The 25,564-nt window shown below is 37.4% G+C and overlaps 1 protein-coding gene and 5 non-coding genes across 7 annotated transcripts; 1 reads left to right on the top strand and 5 right to left on the bottom strand.

Moving 5' to 3' along the window:
* The first annotated feature begins 1 nt into the window (after position 1).
* Positions 2–18,763, top strand: LARP7 (La ribonucleoprotein 7, transcriptional regulator). 2 transcript variants are annotated; one of them, XM_005607885.4, is made up of 13 exons: positions 2–138; positions 5,653–5,856; positions 6,441–6,541; positions 6,618–6,701; positions 7,098–7,262; positions 7,344–7,437; positions 7,509–7,859; positions 7,943–8,087; positions 9,737–9,888; positions 10,692–10,810; positions 13,884–14,043; positions 14,265–14,356; positions 18,136–18,763. In XM_005607885.4, the coding sequence occupies exons 2-13, from the start codon at positions 5,655–5,657 to the stop codon at positions 18,214–18,216; spliced, it is 1,746 nt and encodes a 581-aa protein (XP_005607942.1). In that variant the 5' UTR covers positions 2–138; positions 5,653–5,654; the 3' UTR covers positions 18,217–18,763. The 2 variants fall into 2 exon arrangements, with proteins under 2 accessions (XP_005607942.1, XP_001503501.1); XM_001503451.5 differs by having other exon boundaries at positions 7,506–7,859.
* Positions 8,123–8,190, bottom strand: MIR367 (microRNA mir-367). Its single transcript, NR_032804.1, has one exon. It is a non-coding gene; the product is annotated as a microRNA mir-367 (primary transcript).
* On the bottom strand, positions 8,252–8,319 carry MIR302D (microRNA mir-302d). Its single transcript, NR_032800.1, has one exon. It is a non-coding gene; the product is annotated as a microRNA mir-302d (primary transcript).
* Positions 8,412–8,479, bottom strand: MIR302A (microRNA mir-302a). The gene has a single exon (NR_032797.1). It is a non-coding gene; the product is annotated as a microRNA mir-302a (primary transcript).
* MIR302C (microRNA mir-302c) lies at positions 8,584–8,651 on the bottom strand. Its single transcript, NR_032799.1, has one exon. It is a non-coding gene; the product is annotated as a microRNA mir-302c (primary transcript).
* On the bottom strand, positions 8,714–8,789 carry MIR302B (microRNA mir-302b). Its single transcript, NR_032798.1, has one exon. It is a non-coding gene; the product is annotated as a microRNA mir-302b (primary transcript).
* Positions 18,764–25,564: the final 6,801 nt, after the last annotated feature.

Raw genomic sequence — 25,564 nt, 5'->3', positions numbered from 1 at the left:
GCCCGGTCTTTTACGAGACGAAGCGGAGAGCCGTGTCGCTGCTCCTATGACGCAGAAACAGCCACGACCGTAAGGATCGGGAGACGGACAGGGCTGAAGGACGCAGTCCCTGGCTCTGTATTTTGGGCACTGAACGGAGTAAGTTCGAGTGGACCGTAGGGTCGCTCAGGTTGGGTGAGGTGTAAATTCCCCTCAGTCGTTTTTCATGCAGTCCGTTCTGTCATCTCTCGTCCCTCTCACCCCGCCCCCTCCCACCAACCCGTCGGTTCGCCCGTCCTGATTCTTTGTGCGCACGCGCAGAAGTTCTCTGGCAGCCCTTGTAGTTCTAGTTGTCAGCGACTGGGGGCGCGTGATGTCCGGCGTTGGGAGGTTTGGGGCCCGCCGCGTCCCTGGCGGCGTCGATGCGGAAGGACGGGTGCCGAGAGGGCCAGACGTCAGAAGGGAAATTGCCTTGCTTCGCAAATTTGAGATGTGGCGGCCAATGGATAGCGAGTGTGACTACTTGTGTTGTAAAATTAAGTCATTTTCTTTTTCAGGACTCTAGTCCTTGTCCTCAATGGAAGGGAGCTAACAAATAAGTGCTAAATACAGTGTACCAAGTGCGTTAATAGACGTACTTAAGAGAAAGCAGATGAGGAGGCCGTTAATCAGGGGAGACGTGGTGGTGGAAAGCGATGCAGAGCATAAGGTGCACTTTCGCCTGGGCCTTGAGATTGAGTAGGGGTTTATAAATCAAGGAAGACAAGACTCATTCAGAGCAAAGGCACACAGGCAGGAAAGTTCTCGGGTACCGTTGAATAGTTGGCTGTGACTAGAACAATGGTTCTCAATCTTTTTGGCACACCATTTCTTTTAAAAAAGTGATGAAAGCTGTGGATGAGCCGCCCAGGAAAATGCACGTCCATGTGAAAATATTTTGTGTATAATTTTGTCGGGAAAAATTGTGAAAGACTTTGAAATGGCCAGGAAAAGAAATACTGGTTGTCTTGTCTAGCTCCCTCATCCAGGTTATCTCTGCCTTTCGTTGCCGTTATTTTACAATTGTGTACGTTGTAGTAAACGATAATAATGGAAATTAGCCTTGCAATTAATTTTGCAATTATTGCCCTGGCCAGTTTTGCATTTATTAACAAGTGGATTTCAACGTTCCTAATTGCTTGTATTTGTATGTGTCTGGTTTTTGAATTCTTCTTTGAACTGACTTTTAACATTAGTTCCCTGATGAATTACTTAAATAAAACCTTTAATATGTGTTCACTTTATATTTGTATGATAGTCATGATTTTACCTTTTCTTTAAAGTTTATCTTTTAAGAGTATCATGGGATTCACAAGAATTGTTGAAACCCACCCAAAATCCCTTGGACTTCAGGTTAATAATTGCTGAATCAGAACATAGAATGCATGGTGACAGTTTGCAAGAGATTCTACCAAAAGATAGGCAGTGTGGGAGTCACACATACCTGAGCTTCCTTACCTGGCTCACTTTGCCCAAGTTGCTTAACCTTTGAGCCTCTGCAAGAAGTTGGAAGAAACCACCTCGTGGGATTGTGAGGATTTAAAACAATATATGTAAAGTAACTGTCATGGTTACACAGTAACTCGTATTCTTTGTTTGAAGCCCCTGTTCAGAAGCCAGTTAGCTGTCACTGGTTCATTTAATAGTTTTTTAAAAATACATACTATGTTACAAGAAGAGGCTAGGAATTTTTAGTATTGAAAGTTTTAACATCACAGTCACAAAATTGTCTGTGTTTTAGGTAAGTTACACAGCTTTTGTGAAGGATGGGTGACTTCTAGAACAGTTTATAAACTGTTCCCATGATATAGTGACAGTAGTTATAGAAAGCAGTGGGTGGAGATATGAGCCAGTCCAAAGGTCGAATTGATAGGACTCAGTGACTGATTGGTAAATGATAGTAAATAATAATGGTTACACATATTTTTTAAGATTGCTAATTGCAGATATGTGTTACGCGCACTAGGCAGGAGTTTCTGAGCTTAATTCTCCAAGCCACTAAAATAATTCTTAGGAGAAGGAATGAGGGAGAGGTCTAGACTGAGATATGAAAATGATGGGAAGAGTCTGGTTTCCAGAATTGTGACTTTCTGTGCTTTTGCAGTTCTGTCCACCATTTCCTTAGGTGGCAGCTTTGACAAGGAAAGGAATTGGAGAGCTGGTAATCTGGCCTTTATAGTCTGTACTTTTTCAGAAGGAAAAGTTAGCAGTGGATCCTGCTCTAGTGATAAGCATAGGCTACATTTGTGTTTCATTTATAATTCTACCACCTTACAAAAGAACCTAAATGCTTAACACTTCAGTTTTTAAGATCCTTTTAAATGCATTATTTATTTAATTCAACAGATGCTTAGATCGTGACCAAGCTAAAGTTCCTGCCCTCATAGTGTTTACATTCTAGTGAGGTACACAGACAATACAGTTGTAATTCCAGGTTATGATAAGAGGATACAAGGATAGAAAGTGGTGACTGGGGGTAGCGGGGGGGGGGGGGGGGGGGGGTTGGTTAACATTGGCGGTTAACATTTACCTAAGCAGAGCACCTGGAACTTAACCATTGGGCCACAGGGCAGCCCCAGGGAGGGAATATTTTACGTTGGGTGACAGAGAAAGCCTCTTTGAGAAAGTAACATTTGTAGAGGCCTGAGTGAACAAGGAATTAATCCCTATAGATGTGGCAGGGAAGGTAAAGAGAGCAGCGAGAGCAAAAGCCTGGAGATGGGCATGGCCTTAGCATGTTTAAGAAACGGAAAGGTGGTATGTTGTGGTTGAAGTGAGCCTGCTGGAAAGAATTCTAAGAGAGGAAGTTAGAGGGAGAGCCCCAAGCCAGATCAAATAGGGCCTAGTAGGCCAGAGGAAGGATTATATTCTGAGTTCGATGAGAAACCTTTGGAGGATTTTGTGTAAGAGATTGACGTGATCTGATCTGCATATTTAAATGATTATTCTGGCTGTTTTTTGGAGAATTGATAATGAAGGAAGAATAGAAGCTAGCAGACGTTAGGGTGCTCTTTGCAGTAGTTCAGGCAAAACACAATCGTAGCTTGGACCAGGTGGTTGTGATGAAGAAATGAGAAGTATTCATATTCAGGATATTTTTCCTAAAGTTAGAGCTAATAGAAATGCTAATGAATTGGCTGTGGGGTGTGAGGAAAAGAATTAAGGAGGATTTCAAGGTTTTTGACATCTTCGCAGTTTTGTAATTGGTATTTCCTGAGTTAGGAAAAACTAGGCAAAAAATGGGTTTGTTAAAATTTGGGAACTTAATTTTTGCCCTTTTAAGCTTGAGATTGACTTTAGGTGAACAAGAGGAGCTGTCAGATGGACAGTTGAATATTGGAATAGGCAGCTGATGAGAGAAGTCAGGGCTGGAGAACGCAGATCTGTGAAAAATCAGCATAGAGCTGAGGAGCTGAAAGCCAGGGAGCCTCAGCAAGGATGAGTGTGTGGATAAGGGCACTCAGGACTGAATGTAGTCCTCAGCAGCACAGGAAGGTAGCGCGGACTAGGAGGGTCCCGAAAAGGAAATTGAGAAGGAGGAAAACTCTCCTGGAAGCCAAATGAAGAAAATGTTTTCAAGGAAGGAGTTATCAACTAGAAGAGCGGCTGAGAGATCAGGCAGGCAGTGGCGACCATTGTTTTCAGAGTCGCTAGAATGGCGGGAAGGAAAGCCTGACAGGATGGGTTGAAGTGAGAGTATGAGGTGAGGAATGTGGTTATGTGGCGTTAAATGACAGCTGCTTGCTTTTCTCCTGATTACTTCTGCCGTGGAACCCCATTTTGTGTGTTATGCTAGCATCATCTAAATAAATACTGCATGAATTACATATTTTCAAAGTTGGTACTTGTCTGATCACCTGAAACCTGTTCTAAATAAATGCCAAAATACTCTTCTGTTGCCTTTGGTGAGGATGCAAGTTTTGTTGGGGATTTGAAGTGAAATGCATCAGTGGCTTTGTGCTCTCTTAGTAGATGTCTCTTTGAAACACATTATCTGTCACTTCTGCAGCATCACTGCAGTGACAGATTCTAGCTGACAGACTCAGGAGACATGAGTAGGCTTTAATCTAATACTGTGTTTACTGAGCTTTAAAGAAGGATACGAGGCAGCAGATACAGTAGGGGCAACATCCTCATCTCCTCTGGAGGCCCAGCCTATCCAGCCCCAGCTCTTAGCCAAATCCAGCAATTAACCCAAATCCACCCCCCCCCCCTTTTTTTTGGTGCCCCTTACCTACAGCAGACATGTATGGCTTCCACAGATAAGGGCACAGTGTTTTAGGTCACCTTGATAGGTAAAAGCTTTACCCCTTTTGCCCACCAGTCAGCTCTGTCACTCTGGTCACATAGGCCCAATGCCTGCTAATAGTGGCTCCCACCCAGGTTCACCAGGAGACACAGGTACAACTCCCCATTTGTCTTCACTCTCCTCTTTCCCAGAAAACCGTATTACGGGAGACTGAGGTTATTCTCAGGCAGGCCCACCTCATCCCAGGCTCATATACTCGGTTTTGTGTACGTACCTCTAGTGGTTTGATTAAGGTGGCACAACTCATTCAACAAATTTTTGAGTGACTACTTGCCAGGGACTGGGGATCTATCAATAAACAAAACAGACAAAAATCTCTGATTCCATCAATCTTACATTCTAAGAAGGATAAAGAATAAACAAATTATATATTAATGTTAGAAGGTGATTTAAGTGCAATGGAGAAGATAAGGCAGGAGAGATACAGTATGTTTGTCTCCAGATTTGCAGTTTTAAATATGGTTGTGGGAGGAGACCTCACTGAGGTGACATTTGAGCAAGACTTCAGCAAGTGAGGGAGCAAGCTGTATTGTCCAGGGCATGCGGACTTGAGAGAAACCGACAGGCTCCAGAGGCCCTCCGTCTAGAGTTTGCTGGCTGAGTTTTAGTTGCAGCTGGAAAACCAGTATGACTGGAGCTGAGAGCACAGAAGAGCCCTGCAAAGTCACCTAAGGAAGGAGGGGCTGGGCATTGCTGCCTAGGAATTACACACCAGGATGGGATGGCTGCCTGAAAAGAGAAGGCCTGTCCTATAGCCTGCCAGTTGAATTCTGCTCCTGGTGAGCAGAAATTAACCTTGTTAAAAATCAAGAATCAAGTTATTAGTATTTCATTAGAGGTTGTAGTATTAAGAAATGAGTGACTTTTTCAGGTTTTTTTGAGATGAAGAATGTCTGAGTCCCTGAATCTTACATTTTGACGCACGATTTGAAGGTGTAGTTTGGTGAGCTATAGATGTAGTTATAGACTTTATACTGTACTAGGATAATCTGGTCCTGCAGTTTAAAAAGGCATAAAAAACTAAAGCTATGACCCATGGCATAGGAGGTAAATTATTTTAAAAGTGAAAACAAGACCAATGAAAAGTGAACAGGGAAAAGCTAAAAAAATTTTAAAACCACAAGGCCAATGAAAGTTTCCTCAGCTGATTGTAGAAAACGTCTGGGAAAAGTTCCTCTGAAAAGTTTATCTTCTGGCAGCCAAATTTGAGTCCGTTATCCCTTTAGATTTAAGGCTCATCTAAATATTTTTCTTTTAAAAATTAGTGCTAATATTACCACCAATTTCGTGGTGACTTAAATATTCACCCATTTTTCATTTCATAGGAATGGAAACTGAAAGTGGAAATCAGGAAAAGGCAATGGAAGAAGAAAGCACTGAAAAGAAAAAAGACGTAGAAAAAAAGAAACGGTCTCGAGTTAAACAGGTGCTTGCAGATATTGCTAAGCAAGTGGACTTCTGGTTTGGAGATGCAAATCTTCACAAGGATAGATTTCTTCGAGAGCAGATAGAAAAATCTAGAGATGGATGTAAGTTTGCTTCAGTATGTAACGGAACCAATTTTTGTGTGTTGCCCTTTAACTTCTAAAATATAAAGTAAAATCCTATGTAGTATATACAGTATGTTATAGTACATTATATAGTATTATATAGTATATTTAGAAATATATAATATACACTATTTTATATATGTACATATAGAATTTTATGATACATCCGTTAGATATTAAGTATTTTCCAGATAAACTGTTGTGCCCTTTATGACACTATTTTTTCTAGAGACTCATACATAGTAGGACTCTAGCAACTGCAGACCAAAGCAGTTATGCCAAATTTATTCTGAAGTGTATTGTGTATTTCAGAGATGAGGATATAAGCATGTGTTATGTGTACTTAGGCAGTTATTTCAGACAAGACATTTTACCTAGTCCAAAAACCCCTTTAATAGTTTAATGTGTTAAATTGTGCTAAGACTTAAATATGAGTGAATTTTTTACCAAATAACTTAATGGACTACACCTACATATAAGGGCAGATTAAATTCATCCCAATTTTCATTTGTACCACTGATTTGGCTTCTATTTATATTTATTCCCTTTGGCATTTCCATTAGACGTTGACATATCACTTCTTGTGTCTTTCAACAAAATGAAAAAATTGACTACTGATGGAAAGCTAATAGCCAGAGCCCTGAAAAGTTCAGCTGTTGTAGAGGTAAGAATTATTAGACTGTATTATATATCATGTAACTACATAATTTAGTTTCTTAATCTAATATACCATTTTAAAGCTGGATTTAGAAGGCACCAGAATCAGGAGAAAGAAGCCTCTGGGTGAGAGACCGAAGGATGAGGATGAGCGCACAGTGTATGTGGTAAGCCTTTTCCTACAAAAACCTTACAGCCACGTCCCCAGTAAAGAATGACGAACGTTTTGATACTTCTGTCTCATCGACACGGCTGTTTACACACCATACCTGTCTTACACTCCTTTCTCAGTCTCCATCTGCACACCCACTCTCAGTTTCACACCAACATCTCTCAAACGGCTCCCTTCCACCTGCCTTGTCTCCCCCCTCACACTCAGATTCACATATCTCTCAACCTCTTTTGTCTCATGCATTTCTTTCTCACATGCTTGTTCACACCCCTTTCTCTCACATACAAAAAAAAGACAAACATTTTAACATTCAACTAAAAATTTAATGGCCTTCTGAACAAGAATCTTAATGTATTTAATACTGCTTCTAATCCAGTTTATCAATTTATAGGAGTTGCTTCCCAAAAACGTTAATCACAGCTGGATTGAGAGAGTTTTTGGGAAATGTGGCAATGTTGTTTATATAAGTATACCACATTATAAGTCTACTGGAGATCCAAAGGGATTTGCCTTTGTGGAATTTGAAACAAAAGAACAAGCAGCAAAAGCTATTGAGGTAGGTCCAGAACCTAAAAAGAAAAAAAGAAAATTAGCAAGTGTTTGAAATAGTAACAAAATTTTGCTGATTTCTTTTCAGTTTCTTAACAACCCACCAGAAGAAGCACCAAGAAAACCTGGTGTATTTCCTAAGACAGTGAAAAATAAGCCCATTCCTGCCCTTAGAGTATCAGGTGAGTAGCTTAATATTTAAGTAGATGTAGTGGAAGTAAAATTAAAATTAATGATAGCATTGTTACAGAAGAAAAGAAAAAGAAAAAGAAGAAAAAAGGCCGAGTGAAGAAGGAAGACAACGTGCAGACCAAGGAGTCAAATATGGACACAAGCAAGGAGGCCGCCTGTAAAATGAAAAGATCCAGGACCACATCTGAGGGCTCCGAAGTAGAGATTACTGAACCCCAAAAGCCACCCTCAAAGAAGAAGAAAAAACGGGAAAAAGCTGAAACATCCAGCTTACCTTCAATCAGAACAGGGAAGAGGAAGAGAAGTAGCTCCGAAGATGCGGAATGCCTAACTCCCAGAGCAAAAGTAAAGAAAATGGCTCAGAAAGGTGACGTTCAAAAAGAAGCTTCAGAAGTTTCCAAAGAAAACAAAGGTATTTTATATAACTTTAAGGTTAGGCTTACATAATTAAGGCTTTTATTCCTTAACTTGTCTTTTCTTAACTTTATATTTAAGATTTAGAAGTCTCTACTGAAGAGGAAAAGGATACTGGGGATATAAAAGATGGATCCCTCTTAAAAGCAAAAAGGAAGCATAAGAAAAAGCATAAAGAGAGGCATAAGATGGGAGAAGAAGTTATACCACTAAGAGTGCTATCAAAGTAAGTCAGTGGTAATTGTTGGCAGTTGACACACTCCGTCACCATTGCTAAAGTGCAATTCCAGTTTGTATTGAACAGAGTTGCATATTAGCAACAGTGATGGCATATGCCCAAGGTCTCTGCACAGTGTGGGTATAACACGGTTGAGGATTAAAAAGGAACCACCACACTAAAACATGGAAGCACTTATTTTTCTCAAGTCACAGCAAGTGCCTCCATGTTAAAGTAGAGGGTGTTCCTTAACAGATTTAAAAGGCACAGTCACTACACCAGAGACAGCAGTTACATAAAGTACTCTTGAAGTCTTGTAAAAGGAAGACCTACCATCACTAAAACATGGAAGCACTTACTTTTATAGTTTCAAAGCAAGTACATCCACGTTTAAGTGGTGGGGAGCCCAATCTTAGAAAAACTTGTAATGAGAAACATTCTTTAACCTGTAAAATAAGTTTAGAAAATAATCTTGGGTCAAAATAACTGTGACGGTTTGGAGACACCTCCACTGAAACATGGAAGCACTTACTTTTGCTTTACACAGCAGGTACCCCCATGTTAAAGCAAAGGGGATCCCCTTGACCTCTGTTAGCCGGATTGCCATGTTGCATCCAGAGGAATAATTTGGATTCACTTCTACTAAAACATGGAAGCACTTACTATTTTGCAAGTCACAGAAAGCACGTCCATGTTAAAGTTAAAGAGAGTCCATCCACTCGAGGGGTGAGAACAAGGTGGAGAAAAGGCAAAATCGCATACCTTTGGAAGAGATTTTCTTAACCTTCCTGGATCATATTTTCCAAAGAGTCCTGTTCTCCTCTTGAAGGTTAAAAGGCAAGGACCTCAGGCACTTGTATTTATACTAATCTTAACCCCTGAATTCCTTTTGCCTTTTTATCTCAGAGAATCATTACAAGAGCCTTTTGTTATTCTAATGTATCAGCTCCCAGGGAGTGTATGATCCTGGGTGGGTCTGGATACTTTTTTTTTTTTGAAGTATACAGATGTCAATGTTAACAGCTAAAACCATTACCACAAGATATCCTCCTCTTTAAAAAAAAAATCCCCCATCTGCTTGTTTGATGGCATAGATTAGGGTAACAATGAGTGCTCCTGGGGAGCTAAGAGAGGCATTGTGTTTCTATCTGGAGGAGCTCTAGCTATTTGAAGAAACATCTACATGTTAAATGTATGTAAATAAATAAATCGCTTCCATGGGGTGTTTTTTTCTTCTTAGAAATTCCTTTTGACTCAAGTAAATACTGAGGAATGTTCTCTCAAATTGGAAGCAGTTTAACAAATAATCTTTAAATTTTAGTCTCTCCTTTCTTTCACCCAGAGATGGCTGGCTGTTCTAGTAAATGTTCCTAGTTAATTAATTCAAAGCTTTTATTTTTATAAATTCAGATATTTGAAGCATACTCAAGAATCAAGTTGGCAAATTTAAAACACTTAATCTGAATGTTGGGGCTGGGGTAACTTTGCTTGTTTGCTAGATGGACTTAGAACTCAGGAATGTGTGTGTGAATGTGTGTGTTTAAAGGGAGAAGAGTGGGGAGGAGAGCTTGCAAGTCACTGTGAATGTCTATGTTCAGATACTTACTTTTTACTTAGTAATTTGTCACTATTTCAAAAGTACATTTTTTTCATTACAGGAGCGAATGGATGGATTTGAAAAAAGAGTATTTAGCATTGCAAAAAGCCAGCATGGCTTCTTTAAAAAAAACAATATCCCAAATAAAATTGGAGTCAGAAATGGAAACAGACCATGGAGTACCTGATAAGTCTGGAATGAAAAATGGAAAAAGTAAGCATCACTATGATAGTTTTTGTAACATTGTGCTTATATACTAAAAGCAGTTTGAGTTATGACAGGATAAACTTTAATTTTAAAAAACTTTCTATACAGTGGTCATTATTAGAACAATTATTGACTTATCAAGTCCAGATGTGTGATTTATTCTTGATATAAGAATATTTGCAGGGCTTATTTTAAACAGTATCTTTTTTAATCACGTAAGTTTTCTCTATTAATTCGATTTGGTAATGAGTGCCTAGTTTATGAATTGAGCAAATTTGTAGAAACAAAGATTGTAATTTCTCACCTCTACTTTTATTCCATAGTATTACAAGCAGGAACAAATAAAACAAGGTTCTTATGAAATCTTCAATACTAGGATATATTTTAAATTCTTATGCATTGAAAATAAAAATTTTCTCATTTGAAACAATGAGTACAGAATATTCTTATATTATCCTATGCCTGTTTATCTTATTTCTTCACTTTAGAAAGTAAAGTACTTTGCTGGTTGGTTTGGGGAAAGGGGGCCTCTTTTTTTAAGGTTTTACAAATGCTCTACGGAACAGTAACAGTTTGCATTTAGCGTAATTGACGTTTTGTTTCATGTTAATCTGCAATAAGCATATGACTTACAACACAACTTTCTTAATTACTTAATTATTTTACAATTAAATTTTAGATTAAGTAAATCTAAATTAATTATTTAAATCAGCCTAAGAAATCGTTGTTATTCTAAAGTGAGCCTGCTGAGTGTTAAATTATTAAGTGTAAGAGATTTATTTCTGGTCTTTTCCTTTTCAAATCAACAGCAGACAGTGAAGCGCCCTGTCCCCAGGAGAAGGTTCCTGCCACGGGACCGCAGTTTGTGAGCGGCGTCATCGTGAAGATCGTCAGCACGGAGCCTCTGCCTGGCAGGAAGCAAGTCAAGGTAATGCTTTTGAGTCCCCAGGGTGGTTGTCCCTCTTTCCTCTTCAAAACTTCCCCGTGTGAAAATGTTTTGAATATGGAGAAGGAAGTAAATCAAATTAGAGTCCGTTCCTCTGTGGCAAACTGCTTGTAAGGTTTGATTCCGTAGGGACTCCTTCGTTTGCCCTGAAGCAAAATGTAAACGCTGAAATTCCTCACTGGAGCAGATTTACAGTGAGCACAGCTTAAAAGTCCTTCTATAGAAAAACTGCCATTTGTGCTTATTTTTATTTCTGCCCCTAAGGATTGGTTGGTGTGTAGCTGAATGAGGAAACCATACTGTAGTCACTATAACGAAAGGAGTAGATACAGTAAAATGCTTTGCCAGTGTTCACCTCCCCTACAATTTCTTAGACGACTTTTTCTGTTTTGAGAAAAACATGGATTTTGGAAAACTACTTAGAGCCTGAACTTTTTAAAAGATTTAATGAACATTAGAGTTGGTCTGAAATTATTTTAAAATTGTAGTCATGTGCTGTTGTCTGGTTTAGGAGCAAGCTGCAGAATTTGTAATTTGTTTTCATTAGAGCTTTTAGCTCTCAGTAGATTTGTAAAAGATTTTCTGACCTAAAAAAAGGTCAGAACTATTAATGGAATAAAAAGGATAGTATGCATATTTTTCACTTACCATGGATTTATTTTATTTTTGTTGGTTAATGAATTCTCTTGGGAATTGAAACTGTTTTCTCAGAAATGTAGAGTTTTTTGGAGAAAAGAGTCTTTTTAGTTTTTATTTTTAAAAATTTTGGTATTTTTCAAACCATGCCAATTATTTAAAAAAACTGGAACAGTTACAGGAAAGTGTAAAGTATTTTGAAAAGCTACAAAAATCTACATGCATGTGCAAAAATAAATTCACGGTTCTCCATAATTTTTGCTACAAGTTGCTATACATACTGTTCTTTTCCACTTCATGTTTTATCTTCTACAGCATTTTGTACCAATGCGGCAATATTTCTTTCTCACTGACATAGTCGTTTGTGTTAAGTACCTATCTTATTTACCCTTCCCGTCACCCATTTAGGTGAGGTGCTTTTTTAAAAACTATGTAGAATGTTCTGTAACAAAGCAAATCTATTTAAAATTCTTATACTGACACTCAGCACCATGCAGTATGTTCTTTTTGTCTTGCACAGACTCAAACCAGTTACATTTTTAACTTGCGTACCCATTGAAGTTGCCCCCTGTAATCATCTGTGGGCACTCTCTATTTGAAACCCTATCCGAAAATCATGTAGCTGTCACTCACACATAAATTTAGGTTCTCTTTATGATATTGATAAGGGGTTTGGTCTATCCCAAATTGGTATTACCAGCTTGCATTTCAGAGTCTGATAGCAATATACAATTTCAGATAAGAAGGACAAAACACTGAGGATGTAAGTGCTGCTGTGGTTAGTCAGATTGCAAGCTTTAATAGAAGAATTGCTCAAAGCTTGTTATTTGGAGTGACTGATAGGGATTTAATTATATTTATAAAGAGCTTTTATTATCTAAGTAAAGCTTTTATTATCACAATTACAAATTCTTCATTTATGATCATCAAAATCATAAGATAACTGCATTAACCAAGTTAGTAGTTACTTACATTTTGCTGGAACAAAAACAGCTATGATGATGGTCAGGGGCTGCCTGTGGCTTGGCCATGTCATTACCAGGCTAATTTGTCATTCTAAGAAGGGTTTTAAATCTGGAGATTAGCCTGACATTATAATGGATATGTAGTAAATATCTTCTGAATTGTAGTCATCTAATCTGTCTGATAAATCAATTACAAAACTCACTACTACCAGTGACTAATACATTCAAATTTCATCAACTTGATACCGATTATTTTTCTCACTTTGTGTCTAAACTTAGTACTAATTAATTAGGGAAATGGAACAAATTGGCAAGTATGTTTCTCTCCATTTCTTTTGTAATTTTTTCATTTATTAAGTGCCTATTTTGTGAAAGGCAGTATGCTAAGTGTTGGGATGACATAAGACTTAGTCCCTGGCTTCTACAGACTCACGTGTTTTTACTACTTATTTTACTACTTATTCTGTATTATTAACTAATAAACTTTTCTTATTCTGTGATGAAATAATATTTCTAGATCTTGCTCAGTTCTTTCTGTAATTCAGACTTTAAAAATCGAACACCTGAAAGTAAATTAGTTGTGGTTTGAAATTTGGGGTTAAAACTAAAGGGAATGAGATGGATAAAACGCTGTTTTTTCATTGGGAATCTCCAATTATTTCTTAAGCTTTATGAATGGCAGTTGATGAGTTAAGAATTAGTGTAACATTCCTGCATAATTGCATTGTATATACTGTAGAACCTGCTGTGACCAAAAAAATGATTAGGAATGCAGGAATCTCGTTAATTTGCCCTCACAGCAGGCATTCTAGATAAAACTTTTCTTTGCTGGGTGACCACAACTTGTGTAGAACAGGTTGCTTAGGTATTTTATCAGAAAGTCAGAGCTCCTGAGCTATAGTCCATAGATCCACTCCCAACCTAGGATTTTTGTAAGTTCCATGAAGCTTTTTTTTCCATGAGTTGTTATAGAAAGTTGACTGTTTTTTACATATGTGATTTTTTACAGGTGAGTAGAAGCACACCTCCCCCAATTCGTCATGGGTTTGTTCATTTGTTTTTAATTGTATTCCTTATTCCAACTACGCCCAGACTTGGAACTCCTCTTCTTGATTTGGGGTTGGGGGAAGTGTTTGCACATTCTGCCCTACAGATCTGGTCTCATTGTGCAATGTTCCCATTCCAGTTAGGATCACGAGGATGCGCTTGAATAAAAGAAAGTACATGATGATTAGAGCTGGTGGTAAATTGGTTCTCAGCTTTCTCCAAGTCGATTCTTAAGAGCATTTGTGCTTATTTCAGAAGAAATTGTTGATGTAGAATAGTTACTCCTCATTTTAAGCTACGTATGACTTATTTATATAATACATTCTGACACAGCCATTGGAATAGTTTTAGAATTATTACAAAAGATTTTTGTTATTTATTTTCAGTCTTTCTAAACTCTCATGCAGGATACTTTGGCCGCAGTCTCAGAAGTTGTTTATGTTGATTTGCTGGAAGGAGACACAGAATGCCATGCTAGGTTTAAAACTCCTGCGGACGCCCAAGCGGTAATAAAGGCGTATACGGAAATGAAAAAGAAACAGTGCTGGAAGCTCGAGATCCTGTCTGGTAAAACTTCATAGGATCTTTTTTTTAACAATTCTTGTTGTGCAGTGATTATATTATATTTTCTGAGTTTGGCTTATGAAACTAGTATTTTTTTCATTACCTGGTAGCATTAAATCTAATCAGACAACTATTCTAGTTTTCTTATTAAGAGTGTAATTCCTTGAATATGTTTCTTCATATGTATCCTGGTGTTCAGTGATCTGTTTCTGTTTGTTTTTAAGGTGATCACGAACAGAGGTATTGGCAGAAGATCTTGGTAGATAGGCAGGCCAAACTTAATCAGCCTCGTGAAAAGAAAAGAGGCACTGAGAAGGTAATCAATTCGTATCTGTTTTGTTTTGTTTTGCAGCCTAAACTTCTTTTGGAGGTTGAATATCTTCTGAAAGTCAGTAATGGGTAGTCCTAAAATAACGTTGGTTTTGCTATACGTGACAAAGGTTTACATGGTATATACTATACTGCATTTTAGATCAAGAGAGAATACTTATTTTAATTTAAGAGTTTCTCCCTTTTTTGACTAGTGATATAATTTAAACAATCATTTCTGGCTGCTGTGTTTTGTATTTTGATTGTAAATGATTATTTAAAGATTGTGTTAGTAGTAAAAACGCAATGTATTTAGAGTGTAGTTTTTAAAGATATGAGTCTCCACAGATAAGATGGAGAGACTATGCTAATGTTCCCTATGGCAATGATAAGCTTTATTCCGTTTTCTCTATGGTAGTCAACAAGTGATATAAACAAGCTTAAATACCTTAAATAATTTAAAGCAAGCCTCTCTTTCTATAATTTTATTTTAAATTATATTGAGTAATTTATCAAATAATTATTGTTGACAGTAAGCTATCAAGTTTATTCTTTTAAAAGCAAATTATGTAAAGATTAGTATGTCTTAAAGTGCTTAGAACAAAATAGGGCACATAATAACCAATGTTAGTTACCAAAATTTAAAATACATATTATAAAATCAGAAAAATCTAAAAAATATGCATTTTTTTTAATGATTGGTTAGCACTTGAAAAGACATACTTCCTGTCTGTTGATTTGGGGTCATATTTATAAATTTTTTTTTTTTAACTTAAAAATCAAGTGTTTTACATCAGCCCTGCCATCACCCAGGATTCATTGGGATTTAGGGTGATTTAGCGGGAGGTTTCCTACTGGTCTTTTGTTAACTCTCGGTGAGTACAGACCCAATTTGCTGTGGTGGGGAGGCCTCCCTCCCTCCTAAGGACTCTTTCAGGTCAATGAGGTGTTAATTTAAAAGTCCACTTGGGTTGATTTAAATGTTAAAATCGTTAATCCAAAACTCAATGGAAATGCAGTCACTTCGTTAATACTTATCCTTCTAATTGGTGTGGAATTTCATTTAAATTGTATATATTTTTAAAACTAGGAATTAGTCATTTTGTTTTTCAGAAAGATCCCGTCTCTGTAAGTTAAATTTGAGGCAAGGAAATAAACATTGCCTGGGATATTTCATAAACTGGGCTGGGATACAGTGAGTAGGTCTGTCATTGAGCGTTCTTATCCTGATCTCAGTTACTTCTGCCATCAGATTTGTTTGATAAACAGAAACATCTGAAAGTATAGGATCCTAGGGAACCTGTGGAGGTAGCTAGTTGGCTCATCTCACAAAATGAAAAAATGGAAACCACACCAAGTAGGTACTGTACAGCCTCAGAGGAGAGGGTAGACCCTAGTTAGTTTGTCGACCTACTTTTTTGTTAATTCATTTAATTAATGTTTTTTGAATGCCCTTTTGTGTTAGCCACTGTCCCAGGGACTGGGGATACAGGCATGGGACACAAAGTCCCCTGCTGTCATGCAGCTTACAGATAAACTATAGATCAGGCGATGGCAAGTGCTGTGCAGAAAAATCAAATGAAAGGGTATTGCGGGATAGCTTTAAATCCACGAGGTGGTCTGGGAAGTCCCCTCTGTGGAGGGACGTTAGAGCAGACCTCAGGGAAGGGAGCAAGCCACCCAGGAGAGCTCCAATGCACAGCTCTCCCGGCAGAGTAAGCAGAAGGCGCAGGGCTGCAGGGGAGAGTGTCGACAAGGAGGCTGGTGTCGCTGCAGTACTAGAAACAGGTTCTTAGTACTGGAAGTTAAGGACTAGGAAAAAGTTAGCAGCCAAAAGTTTGTAATAAATACTTTATTGACCTGACAGTCCAACGTTTCCACAGTAGTATTGTATTTGGTCCATAATGGAGTAAAGGAAAAGCACTAATAAAAAACCCTGTTTCTTAATTTTCACATTACAGAGTAAAAGGATACTGGGGACAGTTTCCTAAGCCCCGGTCAGTTTATGCAGAATTACAAGACAAAAAAAGGAAGGGATAAAGGAAAATTTTATTTTCTAGATATGATATTTTACATATAAAAATCAAGTATAGATAAATTAAGACTCACAAAAGATCAATAAAACAAAAGGAAAGATCTGCCAAATCTTTGTAGTGTACCCTTCACTTTGAGTACCCTGGTAAAATTAGATAACAGCTGCTGGAGACAGAATGAGGCTTTTCTCATTTCTCTTTAGCTTTTAAGGCATATTTGGATTTTTTGTTTATCAAAATGGTCTTTTCTTTACAAATTACTGATATGTCAATATTCAGCGGGTAAAGGCAGAATTCTAAAATTTGTGAACAGCACATGTGTGTGACAGAGTTTTAAATACATTTTGACTCACCTCACTGATGAATATCTTTTAGTTTAATCCAAAAGTGACTTCCTGCCAATGGTCACGTCAGCAAACACTTTGAAGAAACTTTTTTTTTTTTAAGATTTTACTTTTTTCCTTTTTCTCCCCAAAGCACCCCGGTACATAGTTGTATGTTTTTAGTTGTGGGTCCTTCTAGTTATGGCATGTGGGACGCCACCTCAGCATGGCTTAATGAGCCGTGCCATGTCTGTGCCCAGGATCCGAACCGGCGAAACCCTGGACCTTCGAAACCCTGGGCCATCGAAGTGGAGCGCGCAAACTTAACCACTCAGCCAGTGGGCCAGCCCCTGAAGAAACTATTTTAAATAATATACACCTGAAATTACACAATGTTATAAACCATTATAACCTCAAGAAAATAATTGGGGAAAAAAAGAGAAACTATTTTAATGAATGCTCTTTAGAATCTGTATTTTTAAGAGAAAAAGCTTTTCATTTCTTTTTTTTTTTTTTAAGATTTCATTTTTTTTTTCCTTTTACTCCCCAAAGCCCCCCAGTACGTAGTTGTATATTCCAAGTTGTGGGTCCTTCTAGTGGCATGTGGGACGCTGCCTCAGCGTGGTTGGATGAGCAGTGCCATGTCTGTGCCCAGGATTCGAACTGACGAAAACACTGGGCCGCCTGCAGCAGAGTGCGCGAACTTAACCACTCGGCCACGGGGCCAGCCCCAGTTTTCATTTCTTCCAAAACTAAAGAAGATATTTTCGATTTTTTCCATCAAGAAAGCTTTTGGGAAATTTAGACATTTTAAATGGTCTTCTGCATTCCATATAATTTCATTTGCCTCCTTTAAAAATATTCAAGTATTTATGTAAAGATGTAATAAAAAATAAGTACTCTTAGTAGCAGATCCTTATTTGGAATATTTTAATTTTCAAATTTATAAGCAAACCTTTGTGTAGCATTCAGCCCAAAATATGGTGTCTTCTTTAAATAACACATGAATGCTCAAGCACAATGTAATTACTAAGGACCACATATCATTTAAGAAGTGTCTTGGTAATTAATACTCAAGCCCACGGGGATGTGAAACAACTAACAAATGTGGGTCCTGAACCCTCCTAAAAGGTTAAAAAAATTGCCAGCACGGAGTGGCTATTTTTAATTGAAAAATTTTTAGTAATCTGGAACTACAGTAGGAGGGGTTTTGATAATGCGAAGATTTAATACGTATTGTACTTAATAAGCTGTAATGTAGACAGTTCTCTCTGTGATTGATTTGACCTCAACTTATCTCATTTGTCTACCTCTCCCCCTTTTTAAAAAATTTTATTCAAGCTGATAGTTGTGAAATTTTTCTAGTCGTAGTTAATTTTTTTGTGTTTGGATGTCCAATACATTCTAATTTCTGATTTCTTTTTCTATAGTTAATCACCAAAGCTGAAAAGATTAGACTCGAAAAGACTCAACAAGCAAGTAAACACATTAGGTTTTCTGAATATGATTGAGAAACAATTTTGGTTCATATCTTAAGGTGTCACTGGATACTTGAGCCATTCTTAGGAAGTCCATTTTTGTTATGGTTGTAATGTGTAATGAATGTATTTCTAAAACCTGCATTTAATTAAAAGACGTACCTTTTTCTCTTAACTTGTAAATAAGACTTTTGTCTAGAAACAAGTACAGTGTATACCACAATTTTTCATTTTTTTTCATTTTGTTGATATTATCTTACGTAAATCAACCTCAAAGTGATTTGGTAAATAAATGTTACCATTAATTTTGTTGTTTTTATATTGCAAAAACAATATCATTTGCAAAAATATAAATATATAGTTTAGAAAAAAATGTTTAGCAGTGGGCTCTCACTGTACTTATTATTTTGTAGCTTGCTTTTTCCATTTTAGGTATCTTGGATATCCTTTCATGTTGATTTCTACAGAAACGTATGTGTGATATTTCATTCTGTTTATTGTACTTTGCCTCTCTGAGCTTCCATTGAACAGACCATTCCATATGAACTGTTTCCAATTAAAATGTTAAATTTTAAAAGTATTGAGTTTGTTTTTCATAAATGAAGTTAAAACATTTTATTTCGATTTAACAAAATAAAATGAACCAGATGCTGTGAACACAAGAAAAAGAAAACAGATCTTCTAGAAGTCAGCCTGAGATATAACTGAGGTCTCTCATTTTATTCCAGAAAATCACAAACTGTAGCATTTAAAGTCTTCCCAGAACTGACCCTACGGGGCCTTTATGTACATGCCTGGCATCTTAATCTCTCATCGGAATGTCAAGAAAGTACTCCGGACAGCCATGGGGTCCATTTTCTTGGTCTCCAAACCCATTCCTAATTCTGTCAGCCTTGTCCAGGATTCAGGGCATGATTTGGCTGCCCCTTCTATGCCTGTGGGAGGCTTACAATCAGGAATCGATTCACTTCTGTGGGCCAGAGATTTGAGGAGTGGGCTGCCTCACTGGTTGGGGTGACAACAGCTTATTACTACCAAAAATAGGTGTCTTGGCAAGTTGCCACCGACTCGCTCCCTTATTTTTCTCTCTCCATGAAGTAAAGCTAGCATGCCCACACATGAGGCTGCCTCGTTCACACGGCCACACAAGCTTGTGCTGCGGCAGAATTTGCATGGGCTACAGTGGGAATGGTGTTTTGGAGTTGTGCGGTGCACAATCTGCATGCCATATGTGGCAGCCCAGCCCACAAGGATCTTTAGCTTTTTGTGTTTTGTACTGGAGGCATTCCTTGCACTGCTGAAGGAAACAAAACAAAACAACTAACCTTCCTGTAATTATCACAAGTAGTCCAGGTCTGAGGTGAGCCAAACCTAGGGGCATGATCCCTAATATAGACCAGAGGGACTTCAGGGACGAGAATTATAACAGGAGTCTCTCAATGTCTGCCTCCCTGCCATTTTTCAACTCCTATTATAGGGCAGTAGTAGCAATAGTTGACAGCTATAATCATAACTATATTCCAAGTGTCTACTGAAAGGTTTTAGATTTGCTCTCTCTTGAGTAAACAGGGCTTATTCTTAAGAAAAGTGATGTGTGTTGTTTTTAATTCTACAAATCAATGAGGAAAGGTTAAGCAACTTAATAGAAAAATGGGCAAGGATTAGGAGGTACAGATGGCCAATAAACACGAGGAACAGGCGCGTACTCACTAATAATCAAGGAAATGGAAATAATAAAATGAAGCACCCTTCCCTTTTTTTGGTTCATTAGATTGACAAATATAGAAAAGATTGATATTATGGAGTGTGTTCAGGCATGGGATGAAGGGGTTACATGATATACTGCTTTGTGAATGGATACAACTTTATTGAAAGGAAATTTGGCAAATATCAAAATAAAAGAATATGTACTACAAACAGTTTACAGAAAATGAACTGCAAATGACTCTCAGACATGCGAGAATATTCTCAAACTGCATTCACAGTAGGAGAAACAAGTCAAAACTGCACGAAGATACTATTTTTCATTTATTAAATTGGCAAAGATCTCAAACTTTGATAACATAGAATGTTGAAGATGCAGGAAGCAGGCTCAGTCTTCGGTGAATGCTCCTTACTTGATAAAAGTCTGTTAAAAATATAATTTCAGTTGTTTTGAAGTGAACAAAATCTGGAATCTGACAAGTATGATTTCAGCATATATATGTTTATATAAGAAAGGAATTCTACTGTCCTCATAGGAAGAGATAAGATGTGTTTAAAGAAACAAAGCCAGTCCTTTCATGTGCGTAGAAGTAAGCCAAGCATGTACTGGCAGTATTATAATAATATAAACAATATTATAATCAGATTTCTGTATGAGTTTCATTCTTGGAATTATCTGTAGGGGTTGATATAGAAGCAAGTATGGATACCTCTTTAGAATGATGACGTCCCAAAGATTATATAGATTTTCTCTTTAACAATGTAATTTGTAATTACTTGGCTCTGCACCATCCAGTACACGTGTGGCTTGTTTGAGTTGAGATATGCTGTAAGTGTAGAATATATATCAACGTTTTGAAGACTTGGTGAAACAATTATGTCTTTAATAATCTTCTCGTATTGAATACATATTGAAATGGTAATACAGGCCCACCTCGGAGATAGTGTGAGTTCGGTTCCAGACCATTGCAATAAAGTGAATGTTGCAATAAGTAAGTTACACGAATTTTTTGTTTTCCCAGTGTATATAAAAGTTATGTTTATGCTCTACTGTAGTCTATTAAATGTACAATAGCATGTCTAAAACAACAATATTCATACCTTAATTTAAAAATATTTTATTGCTAAAAAGTGCTAACAATCATCTGAACCTTCAGGGAGTCATAATCTTTTTGTTGGTGGAGGGCCTTGTAAAAAAAAAAGTATCTGCGAACACAATAAAGCTAAGCACAATAAAACAAAGTATGTCTGTATTTTTTATTTATTGGGTTAAATAAAATTTACTAAAATTAGTTTCACTTATTTCTTTTTACTTTTTTCTTTTTTTTCTTTTCTTTTTGAGGAATACTGGCCCTGAGCTAACGTCTGTGCCCATTTCCTCTTTTATGTGTGAGACGCCTGCCACAGCATGGCTTGAGTGGTGCATGGGTCTGCACCCGGATCTGAACTGGCGAACCCCGGGCTGCCGAAGCGAAGCACACAAACTTAACTGCTATACCACTGGGCCAGCCCCTTTTTACTTTTTTGATGTGGCTACTAGAAAATTAAAAATTACTTATGTGGCTCATTATATTTCAGTTGGACAGCACTGACTTGGAGGAAGCACAGTGCAACTGGAATTCATGGTAGTATTTATGGAAATAGCTTATACTGACTCCCAGTTACTGAAAGAATGACTGAGAATATCACAACACTTATATGGCTACCAAAGGTGTAGCTGATGCCAGGAAAATAAAAAATCCATTCGATAAGCTTGCTGTGTTATCTTTTGACTGGAATAGGTCTGGATTTGTATTTCCATCAGTCTCTAGTGGTGTGACTAAATAAAAATTGTCAAGATTTAAGGAGTGTTTTTTTCTATACTTGAAGAACATTTTGTGTAATTAATTACAAAGTAACCATTCAAACACATATCTGCCTAATCCTTATTTTAATATAAAGTGATAAGTACAAAAAGAGGATGGATGTTTAAAAATATTATCTTACCCAACTATCTTGTGGGTTAACTAGTGAATTCATTATGCAATTGATAAATTCGATTTTGAACCAAATAGGTATGGTCAAATAATGTACATCTTATAGCACTTTACCTAAAGTAACAAAATACATTATTTCTGCAGCAATATAAATCTCAACTCACAGACTAAGGTGTGCAAGAAATATAGCCTTATTTTTCTATAATTCAACTTAATCTCTGTTTCAAGCCCCACATCCCACCAAGGTTCTTAATCTCAGTCAATTTAGGGTTCTCTCCCTTTCTCTTAGAGTTGAGTCAGAATTCTGCAGGCTTATGCAATACCAGGTTCTGGGGACCCATTTATCTCCAGTCATATATCTGAGAAGGCCACTGTCTTAATTAGTCCCAAGTCATGAATTCCCTCCAGGTGCGTAGGTATCCCTTGTTCCTGCATACTTGGGGCAATAGTCCTCATGCTACTGGGCCACGCACAGGATGCAAGAATAACTCCAGAACTTTTGTGCTGTGCTGTGCTGTGCTGTGACTTGCCTGGCTTGTGAAGTAAACACTCAGTGATTGTTGATTCACTTCTCTTCACCTGTCAATCAGAGTAAGAATAGGTCAATATGGGACCCAGCAACGTATTTACAGAATAAGTGTGCGAGAGCAAATGAGGCAGAAATAGTACTATTTTGGTTGCAGGAAATAACTGCATTAGATTAAGCAAAGGAAAAAATCATTGTAAGAATACAAAGGAGACTCATGAAATCCGAGGAAGAAATAGATGTATAATAAAGCCTTAGGAAGTGCAGGAGCCTGGACAGCTCTGGACCTCCCGACAACAGGACTTTTTAGAGAGGCTACTCAAGTAACTGTTCAGTTGGTTCAGCAACAATGCTCTCCAGGCTCATGAACTCTCAGTTCAAAATTCCCAATTCCCAGGAGACAGAATCTGATGGACCAGGCTTGACTCAGGTGCATACTTGGATCAATCACTTGTGGCAAGAGGAGTAGATTGAATACTCACACTAGGGCTACAGTTTGGGGAGTAATTTCTTAAAGAGGGCAAAGGTTGTGAGCTGAGCATGTACCCCACTAATTCTCTTATAGAAGTAGCATTGAGTGAACGGCACATGTAAAAATACTGAAGGAGGAACTTGCCTGGTGTGTTTGAAGCACAGCCAAGAAACTCAGCAGCTGAAGAAGATTGGTAAAAAGGAAGTAGAAAAGATGAAAAATGGGATAGGTTGATAAGGACCCATCTACAGACATTTTCAAATGTCAGACCCAAGGCTTGCCCTATAGGCCGTTGAAGACTTTAACCAAGGGAAAGTTACCATGAAATATCAGTCTAATAAAACCAACATCAATGTGTCAACTATTCAAAGTGAAGAAGAAACAGGTATCAGTGAAATAAGATTAGAAAACCACTAGAATATTTCAGTCATAGAGAAATGGAGTCCAGTGAAAATGAAAAGGATGTTATGAATGCCAGGCCTGGGTCAGAGGAAGAGCTGACAATCCTCAGTGATTGATCAGATATAAATGTCAATGGAAATGGAAGAGCCAAAGCTATCTCTAAGATTTTGGGCTAGATGGCAGAGAACAGCAGTTGATTTAAAAAAAAAGGTTAAGATGAGTGTTGATTTTCAGAAGGTAGGCCGATGGGGTGGGAGTGTGATTGTAAATTTTTAATCTATGTTAATTTTGGGGTGGAGTTCTAAGTGGAAATGTCCTACAGATTGTTGGACAAATGAGAACCATAATGAAATAATAGCAAGAGGCTGAATACCGGGACTTGGGTTTCCCCCAAATTGCTGTGCTGTTGAAACTGTGATGCTAGAGCTGTACTCTGGAGAAGAGTGTAAGGTTATAATGTGTCAGTCATATATTTGCAACTCTTATATATTTATCCATTGAAATATGCAAAAGCACGAGAGCTAAAACTCCATAAAAGTAACATAACTTATCACTTCATGTTGCATAAAGCAACAGTGTTCATTCCTACCAATAGCAATTGCACTAACAACCATCTTTCCAACTTCTTATGGAAGTACAACATGCGTACTGAAAACTGTACTTTAGAGTTTAAAGGTTGAGGAAATTTTCCAGAAGGAACACACGTGTGTAACCAGCACCAAACTCAAGAAACAGATTATCATAAGCACCCTGGGAACCTCTTCCATTCCCTCCCATCCCCTCCACCTAGGGAGGACTCTCAACAGCATAGTTCAGTTTCACCCAATTTTGTGCTTTACATAAACAGAATCAAACATTCAGATGTTCTTTTGTGTCATTGGTTTGCTCATTCCAGGATTGTTTCTAAAAGAAAAACCCTAAATCATCAAAAAGAGACTAGTTGTTTATATTGTGGTACATTTATACAATTGAATACTCTGCAGCAGTTAACAATTGGAAGGGAGAAAAGAGGTTACAAGTCAGTGATACAGCATGAGCCCCTCCGGTAAACATATTAAAGAGGATATATCTCCTTTTAAAAAGCATGTATCATATATGTGCCATTATATACATTAAACACATTTTAGAATAATACACAGGAAATTGATCACATTCATCTCTCTGGTGAAGAACTGAAGTAAAGACAGAGACTTTTTTACTTTGTCTTTCTGTCCTGTTTGCATTTTTTAACAAACGTGCGTTACTTTAATTTAAAAAATATGAATAGAAAGTTGAAGAATCCTTCCAATACAATCTTCATGTTTAATATGAGAACCCTTGTTGACATCTGTGCAATAAGACATCGGCCCTTGGACTTAAATTGCAGTGTTAAAGTGTCTGAAAATTCTAGGAGGAACTGGTGACCCACTTAAAATTGTTGATTTAAGCTGTTAAAATTGTTGGTTTAAACTTTGAATGGGGCCATTTTCGCAGTCATCATTTTCAAGCCCCTAGAATAAAATTGGACCAATAATTAGTATGCATATCTATTGCTCAGGAAATCCAAACAGTTTTAAAAGAAAGTAATGGAAAAAACAAAAAGAAAAGAATGTTTGGGAGCTTTAGTTGCTATTACTAAGGAAACCAACTATTTGCCATGTCTCTAGATTAAGGGGAAAAAAAGCCAAAAAATTTGATAAAGAGTAAGAAGGAAAGACTAAATAAAGGAATGAAGATGTATTTTTGAGTTATCTCAAGAAATGAAAAATATATAAAATTTTTAATTAAAAAATTTTTTCCCCTGGTGTTATACTTCAGTTACATAAATAACACAAATTCATTGAGGGAAAAATTAGGAAATACGTAAGAACAAAAAAGAAAAGGAAGTCACCAAAATTCTATACATATTATTACACTGTTTCATCACTTCCTGTTTACTGAATAGTGTATTGTAAAAATTTTTCTGTCAATAAATATTACTTTCCCCCAGTCAGGATTTTAATCAGCTGTATAGAGGTGGTGATATGCTCTACCATCCAGCATGTGCTTGGCATATGGTAACCATTCATCAACCGTCCGTCTCTCAAAAATAGCATCATTATTCTTAATAGCTATTGGTGTGCCACGATGTTATCTACCAGAACTTATTAATCAATCCATTATTGCTTGACAGTTAGTTTTCTATTTGTTGATTGTTATAATTATTTATGTGTGCTTAGGATAAATTCCTGGAAGTGTTCATAGCAGGCAAAGGGTAGAGGACAAAGGAGGTGGCCCGTGAATTCCTAATAAGGGCCTGCTACATACTTCTAAAATCTGTTT

This window comes from Equus caballus, chromosome 2, assembly GCF_041296265.1.
Source record: "Equus caballus isolate H_3958 breed thoroughbred chromosome 2, TB-T2T, whole genome shotgun sequence".
Classification (NCBI taxonomy): domain Eukaryota; kingdom Metazoa; phylum Chordata; class Mammalia; order Perissodactyla; family Equidae; genus Equus; species Equus caballus.
Note: the sequence above shows the minus strand (reverse complement) of the source record. Positions and strands in the feature narration are given on the sequence as shown.